Here is a 13403-nt window from a genome sequence, read left to right on the forward strand (position 1 = left end):
ACATTATACATCTATGCACAACAAATAGAGCCTAACTTAGGGTGAGCTATAACCGGGCTAGGTTCCTTCTGATGACTCGAGTCCTCTATTACTTGAGTGCTCATAATGAGCCGTTAATCAGCCACGTGTGGTAGGTGGGTGACTCTTTAAAGTCTATCCAGGTAGTCCAGACATCGACTGTAGTTTCTCGTGTGGTTCCAGGAACTGAATCTGAGCTCCTGAGGACTTCCATGTGTTTTATGTGTTCCATTGCCTCTATCCAGGCCGATCTACGGAGTTCGCCTCTTTGTCTCCAATGCTGGGAGATGATGAGGCGCATAGCCACTAAAAAGTGTCTCAAGAGGCCTTTTTTGATTCTTGATATGGTGCCCGGTATCATGGATAGAAGAGCAATTTCTGGAGTTAATACTATATTGGACCGACAAATTTTGTTATATAACCCGGCAATGTCCCCCCATAATGGAGCCACTAATGGGCATAGCCACCATATGTGTATCATGGAGCCTACCTCCAAACCGCATCTCCAGCACTCCTCTGGGACGTCAGGAAAGATTCTGTGGAGTCTCTCTGGGGTCCTATACCATTGCGAGATGATCTTATAATTGAGTTCCTGAGCTTTAGTGGAGATGGACATCTTGTGGGAGAGCTTGTACGCTCTGCCCCAGAGCTCCCCGGAGAACCTCTTCCCGATTGCTTCTTCCCATCTTGTCTCCCACTGCGGCCGTGTGTCCCCCAGCCTACTCTCGAGCCACAACCCATACAGCAGAGATATCGTATGTGTCGGGGCGTTAGGGGCTAAGCATATTTCCTCAAAAAGAGTTAGGTCTGAGGTTAACTGTCTTGGTGTCCCCAGTAAACTCAGGTAGCTCCTGATTTGCAAATATTGCATCCAGGCTCCCGGTTTGGCTCTATGATTCCCCAGGATGTCATTCAAAGGGCGCATACCCCCCGTTCCCCAAACTTCTCGCGTAATGCATTTAATGTTGTCTGGGAGGATGTGTAATGTCTTAGTCGTTAGTGTGGCTGCAAGTTGAGGATTTCCGGTTAGAGGTGTGAGGGGGCCAGGTATGTTCGCTATCTTGCTGTGTCTGGTTACTCGCCTCCATGCTCTTATTAGGTGTAGCGCCAATGGGGAAGTCCTCTGACCTTTCCAGTCTACCCTTCCTGGGATCCAGAAAGCTCCCTCCAGGTTCAGGTCATTTTGTTCTAGCTCCAGCGCTACCCACGATTTTCTCTCTGAGTGGTGAAATATGTCTGATATGCATTTGCCTATAGCTGCTTTGTGGTAGAGTTCGAGGTCTGGCAGACCTGCTCCCCCGGAAACCCTAGATCTTGTTAAGGTCTTGTGGCTGATTCTAGATTTTTGTTTTTTCCACACAAATTTCACTAGTGCCTTTTGTAGTGTGCAGAAGAAGCTCCGAGGTATGTCGTAAGGAGCAGTCTGAAAGACGTACAAAATCCTGGGTAACAGATTCATTTTAAGGGAATTAATCCTGCCGAACCATGATAGATTTAGCTTTGACCAGTCGTTCATCTCGGATTCAAATATCGAGAGGAGCGGCCTGTAATTCAGATTGAAGATGTCTTGTGGGTCGGCAGGGATGTGTATGCCCAGGTATTTTATAGCGTCGTTTCTCCAGGTATATGGGAGGGACCTGCTCATCTGATTGGCCTCTAAGATTGGTAGAGAGACGTTTAAAATTTCTGATTTTTGGGCATTAATTTTGAGATTGCTGAGGCTCCCGTATCCAGCGAGTTCCTTTTCAATCTCGGGAATTGATGTGCTAGGGCTCGACACGTACAACATTAGGTCATCCGCAAAAATGGATAATTTGTGTTCTCTGCCTCCTCCCACTATTCCCCTAATGTCGGGGTTTCTTCTCAGGGCTTCCGCCAGGGGTTCCATCGCTAGGATGTATAAAAGGGGGGACAGGGGGCAGCCCTGTCTGGTGCCATTCCGAATCGCGAGGGATGCTGATAGGAGCCCATTGACCCTGATTCTAGCTGAGGGGGTACTATAGAGGGACATGATCCAGGAAAGGACCCTCTGACCTAGACCCACCCCCCTCAACACCGACTCCAGGAAGGTCCATTTCACCCTGTCAAAGGCCTTCTCCGCGTCTAGCGCTAGTAGGCACAGTGGTGTATTGGTGCTTCGAGCTTTGTTAATTAAGGAGATTGTTCTAATGGTGTTATCGCTGGCTTCCCTGCCAGGGACGAATCCCACTTGGTCCATATGTATGAGGGCCGGTATAAGGGGATTGAGTCTATTTGCCAGTATTTTCGAAAAAATTTTTAGGTCACTGTTTATGAGGGAGATGGGTCTGTAGCTTTTGCATGACCGAGGGTCCCCTCCTGGTTTCAAGATTACCGCGATGTTGGCCTGTAGCGCCTGGGGGGGGAATGGACATCCCCTTGATACCGCGTTAAACGCGGCCAGCATGCTTCCTGCTAGCTGGTCCCCGAAGGCTTTATAGAATCTCGGCGTGAAGCCGTCGGGACCGGGGCTCTTCCCTACTTTTAGATCTCGTATGACCTGACTTAGTTCCCCGGCGGAGAGGTCCACTTCAAGGGCCTCCGCCTCTGTGTTTGAGATGGTTCTATGGATGTTTTGCTGAAGATAGTGTGCTGTTCGTTCTTTTTGCATGGGCTCTTCCGTATCTAAGGGGCTAGGGATATTGTAAAGGTCGGAGTAGTAAGTCCTGAAGACTTCCAGGATCTCGCTTGGTGTATGCACCTCGCTCCCGGAAGAGTTCCAGATGGACATGATATTCGTCTGAGGGGCCCGAGGTCTCAAGGCCCTTGCGAGCCATCTCCCACTCTTATTGCCGTACTCATAACATCCTGCTCTAAATCTGTCTCTAATGTGTAGGAAGTTCTGTTCCAGTATGGTGAGAATTTTATGTCTGATGTCTATGATTTCTGTCAGGAGCGTCTCTGACTTCTGGGTTTTGTTGGCCGTCTCGCGGATTTCTAATTCCCGAAATAGCTTCTTGAGATTCTGGGACCTTTCTTTTTTAAGTCTCGCTCCGTGGGCCATAAACACCCCTCTCAGAGTGCACTTTAAGGCCTCCCACTTTATCGGAGCAGGGGTCGTGTCAATTTCATGGGCCTCTAAGAAAACCTCTATTGTCCTTTTTATGTCAGTTAAGCATATGGGGTCCTTGAGAAGATTATCATTAAGTTTCCAATTGAACCCTTTGTACTCTTGTCGGGAGGGGTTGAGTTCCCCTAATATGGGTGCGTGGTCTGACCAGACGTATTGGCCTATGGAGCACTTGGGGAGGCCTTCTAAGAGTCTGTGCGATACAAAAATATAATCGATCCTGCTGTATGTGTTGTGCACCCGCGAATGGCAACTGTAATCCCTGTCGGCCGGGTGGAGAATTCTCCATAGGTCGACTAGGTGTAAACTCACCAGTATCTTCTTGAGTCTACGGACGGCCGAGTGGGAGACCGAGGAGCGCCCCGAGGTGGTATCCAGAAGCGGGTCCATTGGGATATTAAAGTCCCCTCCTGCCACGATCATCGAGTTCTCTGCGAATTCCGACAGTCTCCGGAGAGCTCTGGAGCCGAAGGCCACCTGTCCCTGATTGGGAAAATATAGGTTAGCTAGCGTATACGTGTCATTTAGCAATTTTATTTTCAAGAATATATATCTCCCTTCGTCGTCCCTCTCCACTTCCAGAACTTGTGGTTTTAATAGCCTATGAAATGCTATGGAGACCCCTCCTACCTTGCGGTCTGGGTGCGGGGCATGATACCAGTACGGGTAGTATCGGTTATGGCAGCTAGGGGTGCTTGCCGCAGTGAAGTGAGTTTCTTGGAAAAAATTTATCATTACTCTCTTTTTGTGGAGGCTGTACAGAATTTGGTTTCTCTTACTAGGGTTGTTCAAGCCTCTGACATTATATGAACTCACGGTTAATGATGCCATCTTACTGTATCCGGGGGGACATTGCCGGGATCCACGGGTGGTAGACCCCTGAAATTGGCGGAAGAAGACCTCGGGGTGTTGATAGACACGGGGGTGATGATGGAAGGTAAAACATCAGGGGTAGAGAGAAAGGGATAAAAAAGAAGAAAGGTTAAGCAAAACACATATAACATGTTGAGACGGGGTCTTAGGCCAAGAAGGCCCCGCCTCCTGTGTAATTTCACGTAGCAAATAAGGCTACGGATATAGTAATTTTAGTGCAGCAACTTGTGCTGCTGGCCTAGGATGGGGAAGCCTGAACCAGAGTTTGGCCTACAGGGTCCCCCAAGCCCCGACTTCAAGGTCTGAACCCTTTCTTGGGTTTTGATTTAATTTGGCAACCACGGACAGTGGTAAAGATACTTCCGTCATTGACGGCTAAATAATTGGTATGTGGGGAGATGCCCACGTGTTGTTGGATATCGTCTTTTCTTTTATCAATGTTTCCCTGAAGGGCCGACCAAGCGCCATGTTTCTTTGGGAGGTGGCGGATCCGGGGCTCCGACCTTTGGCCAGTCTGGAAGTGCTGTCATGGGGAGTTCGAATTTTGCTAGAAATCTCGGAAGGTCTCCCAGACCCCTGAAGATAGCTGTGTTTCCATCTTTTCCCGCTTGTAACTGAAAGGGATATCCCCAACGATATGGGATGTTTTTTTCCTTGAGCGCGTTTGTTACTGGTCGTAGGGCCCTCCTTAGTTGAAGTGTTCGCCTTGATAGATCTTGTAGTACCAGGAGTGGGCTGCCTTTGTAGGTGATCGGGCCTGTTTCTCTGATTTTCCGAAGGAGTTCCTCTTTCTCTCTATAAAAGTGGATCCTACAGATGACGTCTCTTGGTCTAGCCGGGTCTGCGCTTTTAGGGCCCAGGGCTCTGTGGATCCTGTCCAACTCGATCGGGTTGTCGTCTTGCCGATTGAGTTTATCGCCAAAGCTTTTGGTTGCCCACTTTTCTAAGCGTGCCGGTTCCACTTCCTCGCTTAAGCCGCGTATGCGTATGTTGTTCCTTCTGTTACGATTTTCAATGTCGTCCAGATGGGTAAGTATGTTCGTGATCTGCAAGGAGTGGTCTAGTAGGATGTTATGATGTTCAGTAATCTGCGTCTGTTGTTCGGTCTGAACTTCTTCAGTTTCAGCGACTCTGTGGCCAATATGCTTTATTTCAGTTTGCAATGCTTCTATGGCCTGCATTTGCGAGCTCGTCGCTTTTGTCAGTAAGGCGTCTATTTCACTTCTGGTGGGAATGCTCCTTAGGTGGGCTTTCCAGTCCCATGCATCGTCGTCTTCCTCTTCATCTTCCTCTGGGTCCAAGGTAGGAGCGTAATGTGCATATGTTTGCATAGTAAGTCCCTTTGTGGGTTTAGATGCAATTTGCCTCGAGGTATTGATTGTGCTCTCTTGTGGAGTATCGCTGGGGTTTAGTGCGGTTTCGTGAGGGATCTTACTGCCACTGCTTGCTTGTGTGAGGGGGAGGGAGTGGGCCTCTTCTTCTTCTGAGTCCTGTGGGTCATGGGGGTCATGCTCTAGTCCCTCTCCTTCCTCAGTGTTTAAGCACCTGTCCCCTCTCTCTGTGCTTGTGCCTGCTGCTTGCACTAGTGTCCCCTGCAAACTGGTAGCCCTCCCTGGCTCTGTGTCAGTCGGGCTGCGGGCCGTTTTTCGCCCTGGGGGGTCTGGGGAGGTACCTCTTAAGCTCCTGGAAGGGAGCTTGCTCTTGGGCATGGTGCCGGTAGCGGTGGGCGGAGCCTGCCTCGGCACCTCTCTTGTCTGCTTCTGCTGTCTTTGTGGCTGTGGAGCCAGGTACCTTGAGTCCTTGGGGTCTGCCTGGTTGTCTCCTGCAGCGCGGGGTGTCCTGGTTTGCTGAGCGGTGACTTCTGCAGCTCCGGCGCCGCTCAGCGGTGTAGCTCCTCCCCCTTTTCGGAGCGGCGGCGCCATCTTGGATTTCTCCTGGGACGCCGACCGCCGCGGCAGATGGTCCAGAAAAGCGTCCAGGGGCCCCGTTTCTTCTCCTGCGGGCGCCCCCTTGTCTCCTGCCTTCTTCTGACGTCTCATGGTGTGCTTTTTGTGTCCGTGGGTGCCAGGAATTGCGCTGTTTAGCCGGGGTTCAGCGGGAGCCTTCAGCCTGAGCCTCCTAACTCTTCATGCTCTTGGCCACGCCCCAAGATTGTCATATATATTCTATAAATGCTGACTACCAATTTTAGTAGGATTGGTTGATAATCTATGTGTATGTAAGCCACTGTCAGAGGTGTCTGTAATAAGGCACATGCCCAGTCAGATCAGTGAATGGCTGTCATAGGTTATAATCTGATTGCGTTCAGTTGACAACGTTCAGCATATGCGTCAGGAAAGCTCTTGGCGTATATGCTGAGTGCAGCTATGTATGCTGTGCTTCTCTATATGGTGGGCAACCAGAAAAAAATACTGCACAATGTTTTTTTGCATTGAAGCTAGTGGCTGATGTATGCCACAGCATGGCTATATAGCGGCATATGTCGGTAAAATACGTCAGATAATCCCCCCACATATATACAGAACATTATGCAAAAAGTACCATTGTGTGTGAAAGCTTCTCTGCTCCTAGATTCCTGCCAAGACCTCCTTTCCTGGTGGTCCAGACTTGTCAATGGGGCACTGTGTGGATCATCATCCGCATCAATGTCCAAATACTTTCTGACTGCGGCAGGTACATATCAAAATACTGACGACCACCTATCCGTCCTTGAGTGAGTTACATGCTCCACCTCTGATCACATGACTGTGACGTCATCACAGGCCCTTCATCCCTGTGCAGATTACGGGTGGACTACATTCCCTACATACCCCCGCAGCCTCAGTTGCTATGGAATACGAACGACCACCTGTCTGTAAGAGAGTGACTGTGCGAGTTACATGTGAAGATGCCACCATCATGGGATCAGTCACCAGGACTCTGAACTTTATTAAAAACCTGCAGAGCCAGACAGCAGCCCTGTGCTGGCAGCACTTGTGATGATGTCACCATCATGCGCTCAGTCACCTGTTATGGGAATAAATCATATTTCAGAAGATTTCACTGGTTTGCTCCAGATTGGTTATAATGAGAAGCTTCATCCATAAATATATGTATTTGAACTCACAGATGCTATCCATCAGCACCCAATACTCTTCTGGTTTATTAAAAGGAAGTACAATACAGATATATTGAATATGACGCACCAATTACATGCATGCCCCCAACATCATAAATCATGATTGGCCTAGTATGAAATGACGCTAATGATAAGCATATGTTATATATATATATATTTTTTTTTTTTGCATAGGCTGATTTAAGAAAGATTTATATTATTATTACTACAACACACCTTTGTTGGAGGAGTCCGAGGTCACATGACCACAGGATGATCAGTGTGTGCAGGACTCGGCTGTGCTGGTTGTAATCCCTGTTGTATGGGATGAAAACTGTATGTAGCAGAACTGTGTGTGAGATGTGCATGTAGCAGAGCTGTGTGTGAGATGTGCATGTAGCAGGGCTGTGTGTGAGATGTGCATGTAGCAGGGCTGTGTGTGAGATGTGCATGTAGCAGGGCTGTGTGTGAGATGTGCATGTAGCAGGGCTGTGTGTGAGATGTGCATGTAGCAGGGCTGTGTGTGAGATGTGCATGTAGCGGGCTGTGTGTGAGATGTGCATGTAGCAGAGCTGTGTGTGAGATGTGCATGTAGCAGAGCTGTGTGTGAGATGTGCATGTAGCAGAGCTGTGTGTGAGATGTGCATGTAGCAGAGCTGTGTGTGAGATGTGCATGTAGCAGAGCTGTGTGTGAGATGTGCATGTAGCAGAGCTGTGTGTGAGATGTGCATGTAGCAGAGCTGTGTATGAGATGTGCATGTAGCAGAGCTGTGTATGAGATGTGCATGTAGCAGAGCTGTGTGTGAGATGTGCATGTAGCAGAGCTGTGTGTGAGATGTGCATGTAGCAGAGCTGTGTATGAGATGTGCATGTAGCAGAGCTGTGTGTGAGATGTGCATGTAGCAGAGCTGTGTGAGATGTGCATGTAGCAGAGCTGTGTGAGAGATGTGCATGTAGCAGAGCTGTGTTTGAGATGTGCATGTAGCAGAGCTGTGTGTGAGATGTGCATGTAGCAGAGCTGTGTGTGTGAGAGATGTGCATGTAGCAGAGCTGTGTGTGTGAGAGATGTGCATGTAGCAGAGCTGTGTGAGAGATGTGCATGTAGCAGAGCTGTGTGTGAGATGTGCATGTAGCAGAGCTGTGTGTGAGATGTGCATGTAGCAGAGCTGTGTGAGAGATGTGCATGTAGCAGAGCTGTGTAAGAGATGTGCATGTAGAAGAGCTGTGTGTGAGATGTGCATGTAGAAGAGCTGTGTGTGAGATGTGCATGTAGCAGAGCTGTGTGTGAGATGTGCATGTAGCAGAGCTGTGTGTGAGATGTGCATGTAGCAGAGCTGTGTGTGAGATGTGCATGTAGCAGAGCTGTGTGAGAGATGTGCATGTAGCAGAGCTGTGTGAGAGATGTGCATGTAGCAGAGCTGTGTGTGTGAGAGATGTGCATGTAGCAGAGCTGTGTGTGTGTGTGTGAGATGTGCATGTAGCAGAGCTGTGTGTGTGTGTGTGAGATGTGCATGTAGCAGAGCTGTGTGTGTGAGATGTGCATGTAGCAGAGCTGTGTGTGTGAGATGTGCATGTAGCAGAGCTGTGTGTGTGAGATGTGCATGTAGCAGAGCTGTGTGTGTGAGATGTGCATGTAGCAGAGCTGTGTGTGTGTGTGAGATGCGCATGTAGCAGAGCTGTGTGTGTGTGTGCGTGAGATGCGCATGTAGCAGAGCTGTGTGTGTGTGTGAGATGCGCATGTAGCAGAGCTGTGTGTGTGTGAGATGCGCATGTAGCAGAGCTGTGTGTGTGTGTGAGATGTGCATGTAGCAGAGCTGTGTGTGTGTGTGAGATGTGCATGTAGCAGAGCTGTGTGTGTGTGTGAGATGTGCATGTAGCAGAGCTGTGTGTGTGTGTGTGAGATGTGCATGTAGCAGAGCTGTGTGTGTGAGATGTGCATGTAGCAGAGCTGTGTGTGTGTGTAAGATGTGCATGTAGCAGAGCTGTGTGTGTGTGAGATGTGCATGTAGCAGAGCTGTGTGTGTGTGTGAGATGTGCATGTAGCAGAGCTGTGTGTGTGAGATGTGCATGTAGCAGAGCTGTGTGTGTGTGTGAGATGCGCATGTAGCAGAGCTGTGTGTGTGAGATGCGCATGTAGCAGAGCTGTGTGTGTGTGTGAGATGTGCATGTAGCAGAGCTGTGTGTGTGTGAGATGTGCATGTAGCAGAGCTGTGTGTGTGTGAGATGCGCATGTAGCAGAGCTGTGTGTGCCTGTGTGAGATGCGCATGTAGCAGAGCTGTGTGTGTGCGAGATGTGCATGTAGCAGAGCTGTGTGTGTGTGTGAGATGTGCATGTAGCAGAGCTGTGTGTGTGTGAGATGTGCATGTAGCAGAGCTGTGTGTGTGTGTGTGAGATGTGCATGTAGCAGAGCTCTGTGTGTGTGTGAGATGTGCATGTAGCAGAGCTGTGTGTGTGTGTGTGTGTGTGAGATGTGCATGTAGCAGAGCTCTGTGTGTGTGTGAGATGTGCATGTAGCAGAGCTGTGTGTGTGTGTGAGATGTGCATGTAGCAGAGCTGTGTGTGTGTGTGAGATGTGCATGTAGCAGAGCTGTGTGTGTGTGTGTGAGATGTGCATGTAGCAGAGCTGTGCATGTGTGTGTGTGTGATGTGCATGTAGCAGAGCTATGTGTGTGTGAGATGTGCATGTAGCAGAGCTATGTGTGTGTGAGATGTGCATGTAGCAGAGATGTGTGTGTAGCAGAGCTGTGTGTGTGTGTGAGATGTGCATGTAGCAGAACTGGTGTGTGTGTGTGTGTGTGTGTGTGTGTGTGAGAGAGAGAGAGATGTGCATGTAGCAGAGCTGTGTGGCGCATTGCACCACCAGAAACACTGGCACTATAATTTCCTAATAATTACTAGTCAAACTAATAACGACCATTTGTCAGTTGGTATCTGAGTGCTTTTCATGCTCCACCCCTGGTGACGTCATCGAAGGTCATACAACATATATAAAACACATAGCCTGACCGACAGAATAACAACACAGTTAGGGCTCTTGAAAAGGGGGAAGATAAAAATAACAAAATCAGAATGCAACTAAGCTGTTATCTCAGACACAACTCAGCGGTCCTGACAGGAGATACTGGCCTACCGCCTCCACAGAGATCCGGTGGGCTAACGGACCTGTGGTGATGTCACTACTGTGGGAGGAGTCAAGCTGTATTTGTCTTATCTGGGGATCAAGATGGATGAAGTAGAGCTTCATGTGTGTGTGATGTGTGGGGATCATAATAGATGTACCATGTAGCAGAGCTGTGTGTGAATCAAGATGTAGGAGAGCTGTATGTGTGATGTGCTGTGTGTGTGGGGTCAGGATGGATGTAAAGCTGTGTGTGTGACATGTGGAGATTATAATAGATGTACCATGTAGCAGAGCTGTGTGTGAATCAGGATGTAGCAGAGCTGTGGTGTCGTGCTGTGTGTGTGATGTGTGGGGTCAGGATGGATGTAACATGTAGCACAGCTGTGTGGCGCATTGTGCCACCAGAAACACTAGTGCTGTAATTTCCTAATAATTACTAGTATTGATATATGGAAGAGATGTGCATCCACGGTATCTAAACTGTCACAACATAGAGAAGCAAGTGATATCATGCGGACAATTGCAGATATGCTTTGTACACTGAATATCTCTGTGCATAGCGCTCTTTAAATATATGACTGCTTTATTCTGACCATCAGCAGAGTACTGCAGTGTCATAATGTTATATAATGCTACTGCAGTTTGGGGGTAAGTCACTGTCACTGCAGAAGCTTGCAGCGCTGCCATAGTAATGCAGAAAGTAGATGCTGCTGTTATTACTATATGGAAAATAGCAATTTATCATTTTTTTTAAACTCAACTCAAATTTTTTTCTGTAGACTAATGATCCATATCCGTGGCCAATGTTTTCATCCTATCCGTTACCAAAGTGCTACATACCAGAGGTAACTGGAACTGCAGATCCTAAACAAGGTAGGTAGTTTTTTTTTATTCTCAAATTGGTAAGATACTGCTATTAAAAGAATCACTGAATTTATAGTGGTTCTGCACAGATGTAATATGATGTAAAGTTAGGTAATATGCCTTGTAATACATTTTGTATTATACACTGGCATGCCAAAGTCATGGGATATCACTATGTCAATTGATTATGAAGTGCTGTGACGGCTTGGTAATGCCCCCACCTGTATAAAGTTTTGAGTGAGGTTGAATACTGGCCAGCATGCTCACGGTAAGGCAATATGAATTATCGGTTTTTGAACAAGGCATGATAGTGAGTAATGGGATATTCCATTTTCAAAGTTGTGCAGGCATTTAACATTCCTCCCTCAGCACTGTCATGTGTACCAGGAAAATGTCATAGAAAGCATTACCACTCACAGTGGCTGTCCAAGGGTACTGATTCCGACTGGCAGCATTTGGCTACAATTGTTTGTGTGATTGTCCAGGCAGAAATCACATCTACAATTAATGCAGACGGACCCACACGCATATTCCTCAGGTCAATGCAGAGTTCTTTAGCTTCCAGTCAATATAGGAGCAGAAGACACCGTGACACCAGACATAGCGGCTCACCTGGGCTTGTAAGTTTGCTAACTGGACACTAGAGGACTGGCAACATTTGGTAAGGTCCAATGAATCACGGTACTAATTGTTTCTTACTGATGACATGGACCCCAGTTGTCAACAAGGCACTGTGCAGGCTGGTGATGGTTCTATACTGGTGTGTGTTTTTATGGCATTTGTTGGTTCCACTGCTCCGCCTAAACACATCACCAGTGTTGACCAGTACTTGCTACATTTCACTGTTTGGTTACCATTTTCAGCCCTTCATGAACTTCATGTACCCCAAAAGTGATGGGATATTCCAGTACGATAATGCACCATGCCATCAGGCCCAAGTTATCCATAATTGGTTTGAAGAGCATTCTGAGGAGTTCCTATGAATGGTGTGGCCTGCACATTTTCCTGACATGAGCCCAGTTGAGCATTTATAGATTGTGGTGGAAAGGTGCGGCACCTACAAATACCATGGAGCTGTAGATGGCTATCCAGGCGACATGGCTCAACATCCCTCTAGACGTCTTCCATCCACTTGTGGAATTGATGCCATGTCAAGTTGCTGCACATCAATGGGTTAGAGATGGTCCTACATGATATTAGTTTCTGTTCCATGAATTTGGCATGTTAGTGTACTTTTGCTGCTAAATAGAGCTGGTAGAAGGGAGTAGAAATAATAGCTGCAGGCTTGTCTATGCATTCGGCTGCAAGATCAAGCATGTTTCTATAGAACTCAATGGAAGTAGGCTTGTCCTTACAGTTGCTGCCAAGGATTAGTTTGCAATCAATATTACTGTTCTTTAATATCTGCATTCTGTGACTTAATGTAATGACTAACTTATTGGTGTACCATTTGTTTTCCCTAGACCATGAACTCTTGAGGTTTCTCTCATTTGGAGGTACAGACCAAAAAGTAACTTGGTTAGACAACTGTAAAAGAATATTTTGTAATACTATTAAAACCAAGCCTGGGGTATTAAGAGGATCAGGTGAGTGCTTTGTGTTTTATTATATGTAGACTGTTGCATTGATGGTACACCACAGCTTTTGGTAGAATGGTCCTCCCTAACTCCTCTAATTAACTTTTCTGTAGTACAGAAGCAATGATATGAGCACCTGATAAACACCTGTGTAAAATACACAAAGATATGCAAGTTTATGCAGGTTTAAACTATGAAATATTGGTAATATAACATAATAATAATCATCTTTATATATTTTGCAGCACTTTACAAATCAGAGGTAACATACACAAAATAAGGTTTAACATACAGTATTAAAGCAATGGGCAGCTTGACCAATAGGGGTAAGGGTCCTGCTTCCAGGAGCTTCCAGCCTGTAAGGAAATATGGGGGCACAAGATGTACAGAAGCTTGTTGTGTAATATCTAGGAGAAAAAAGTATATAGGGTGTGTTAGGGGGGTCACAAGGGGACCCATCAGCTGATGCTGTCTGCTTCCCAATCAGTTTGAATCATGCGAGTATACTCGGAGAAGACATAAACTGATACCACCAGCAGCGTGTGGATTCAGAATGAGTTCTGGTTTATTCATACAAAAACATCAGATTATATAGACCACCTTCTAGACGGGATGAGCTTATCTTTTAGTCAGCACATATAATTGCAAGAACACATTCCTTCTTAATGAGTTATTGTAAAGAGAAAAACTTGAAACAGAGCATCTTGTTACTTTACCACAAATGTCCTTGGTACACTAAGTCCGGGGAGAAGGACAGATAAGCA

The 13403-nt window shown here is 47.1% G+C and overlaps 1 protein-coding gene across 3 annotated transcripts in view; it reads left to right on the forward strand.

The window, feature by feature from the left end:
- The window catches only part of TBC1D32 (TBC1 domain family member 32), an 87648-nt gene that overhangs the window by 54397 nt on the left and 19848 nt on the right, over nt 1-13403 (forward strand). For all 3 annotated transcript variants that reach the window (XM_066574752.1, XM_066574746.1, XM_066574760.1), the window contains 2 exons: nt 10978-11071; nt 12526-12648. In XM_066574752.1, coding sequence (XP_066430849.1) covers nt 10978-11071; nt 12526-12648 — 217 coding nt within the window. The remainder of the gene's footprint in view (nt 1-10977; nt 11072-12525; nt 12649-13403) is intronic.

This window comes from Eleutherodactylus coqui, chromosome 1 (assembly GCF_035609145.1).
Source record: "Eleutherodactylus coqui strain aEleCoq1 chromosome 1, aEleCoq1.hap1, whole genome shotgun sequence".
Taxonomy (NCBI): domain Eukaryota; kingdom Metazoa; phylum Chordata; class Amphibia; order Anura; family Eleutherodactylidae; genus Eleutherodactylus; species Eleutherodactylus coqui.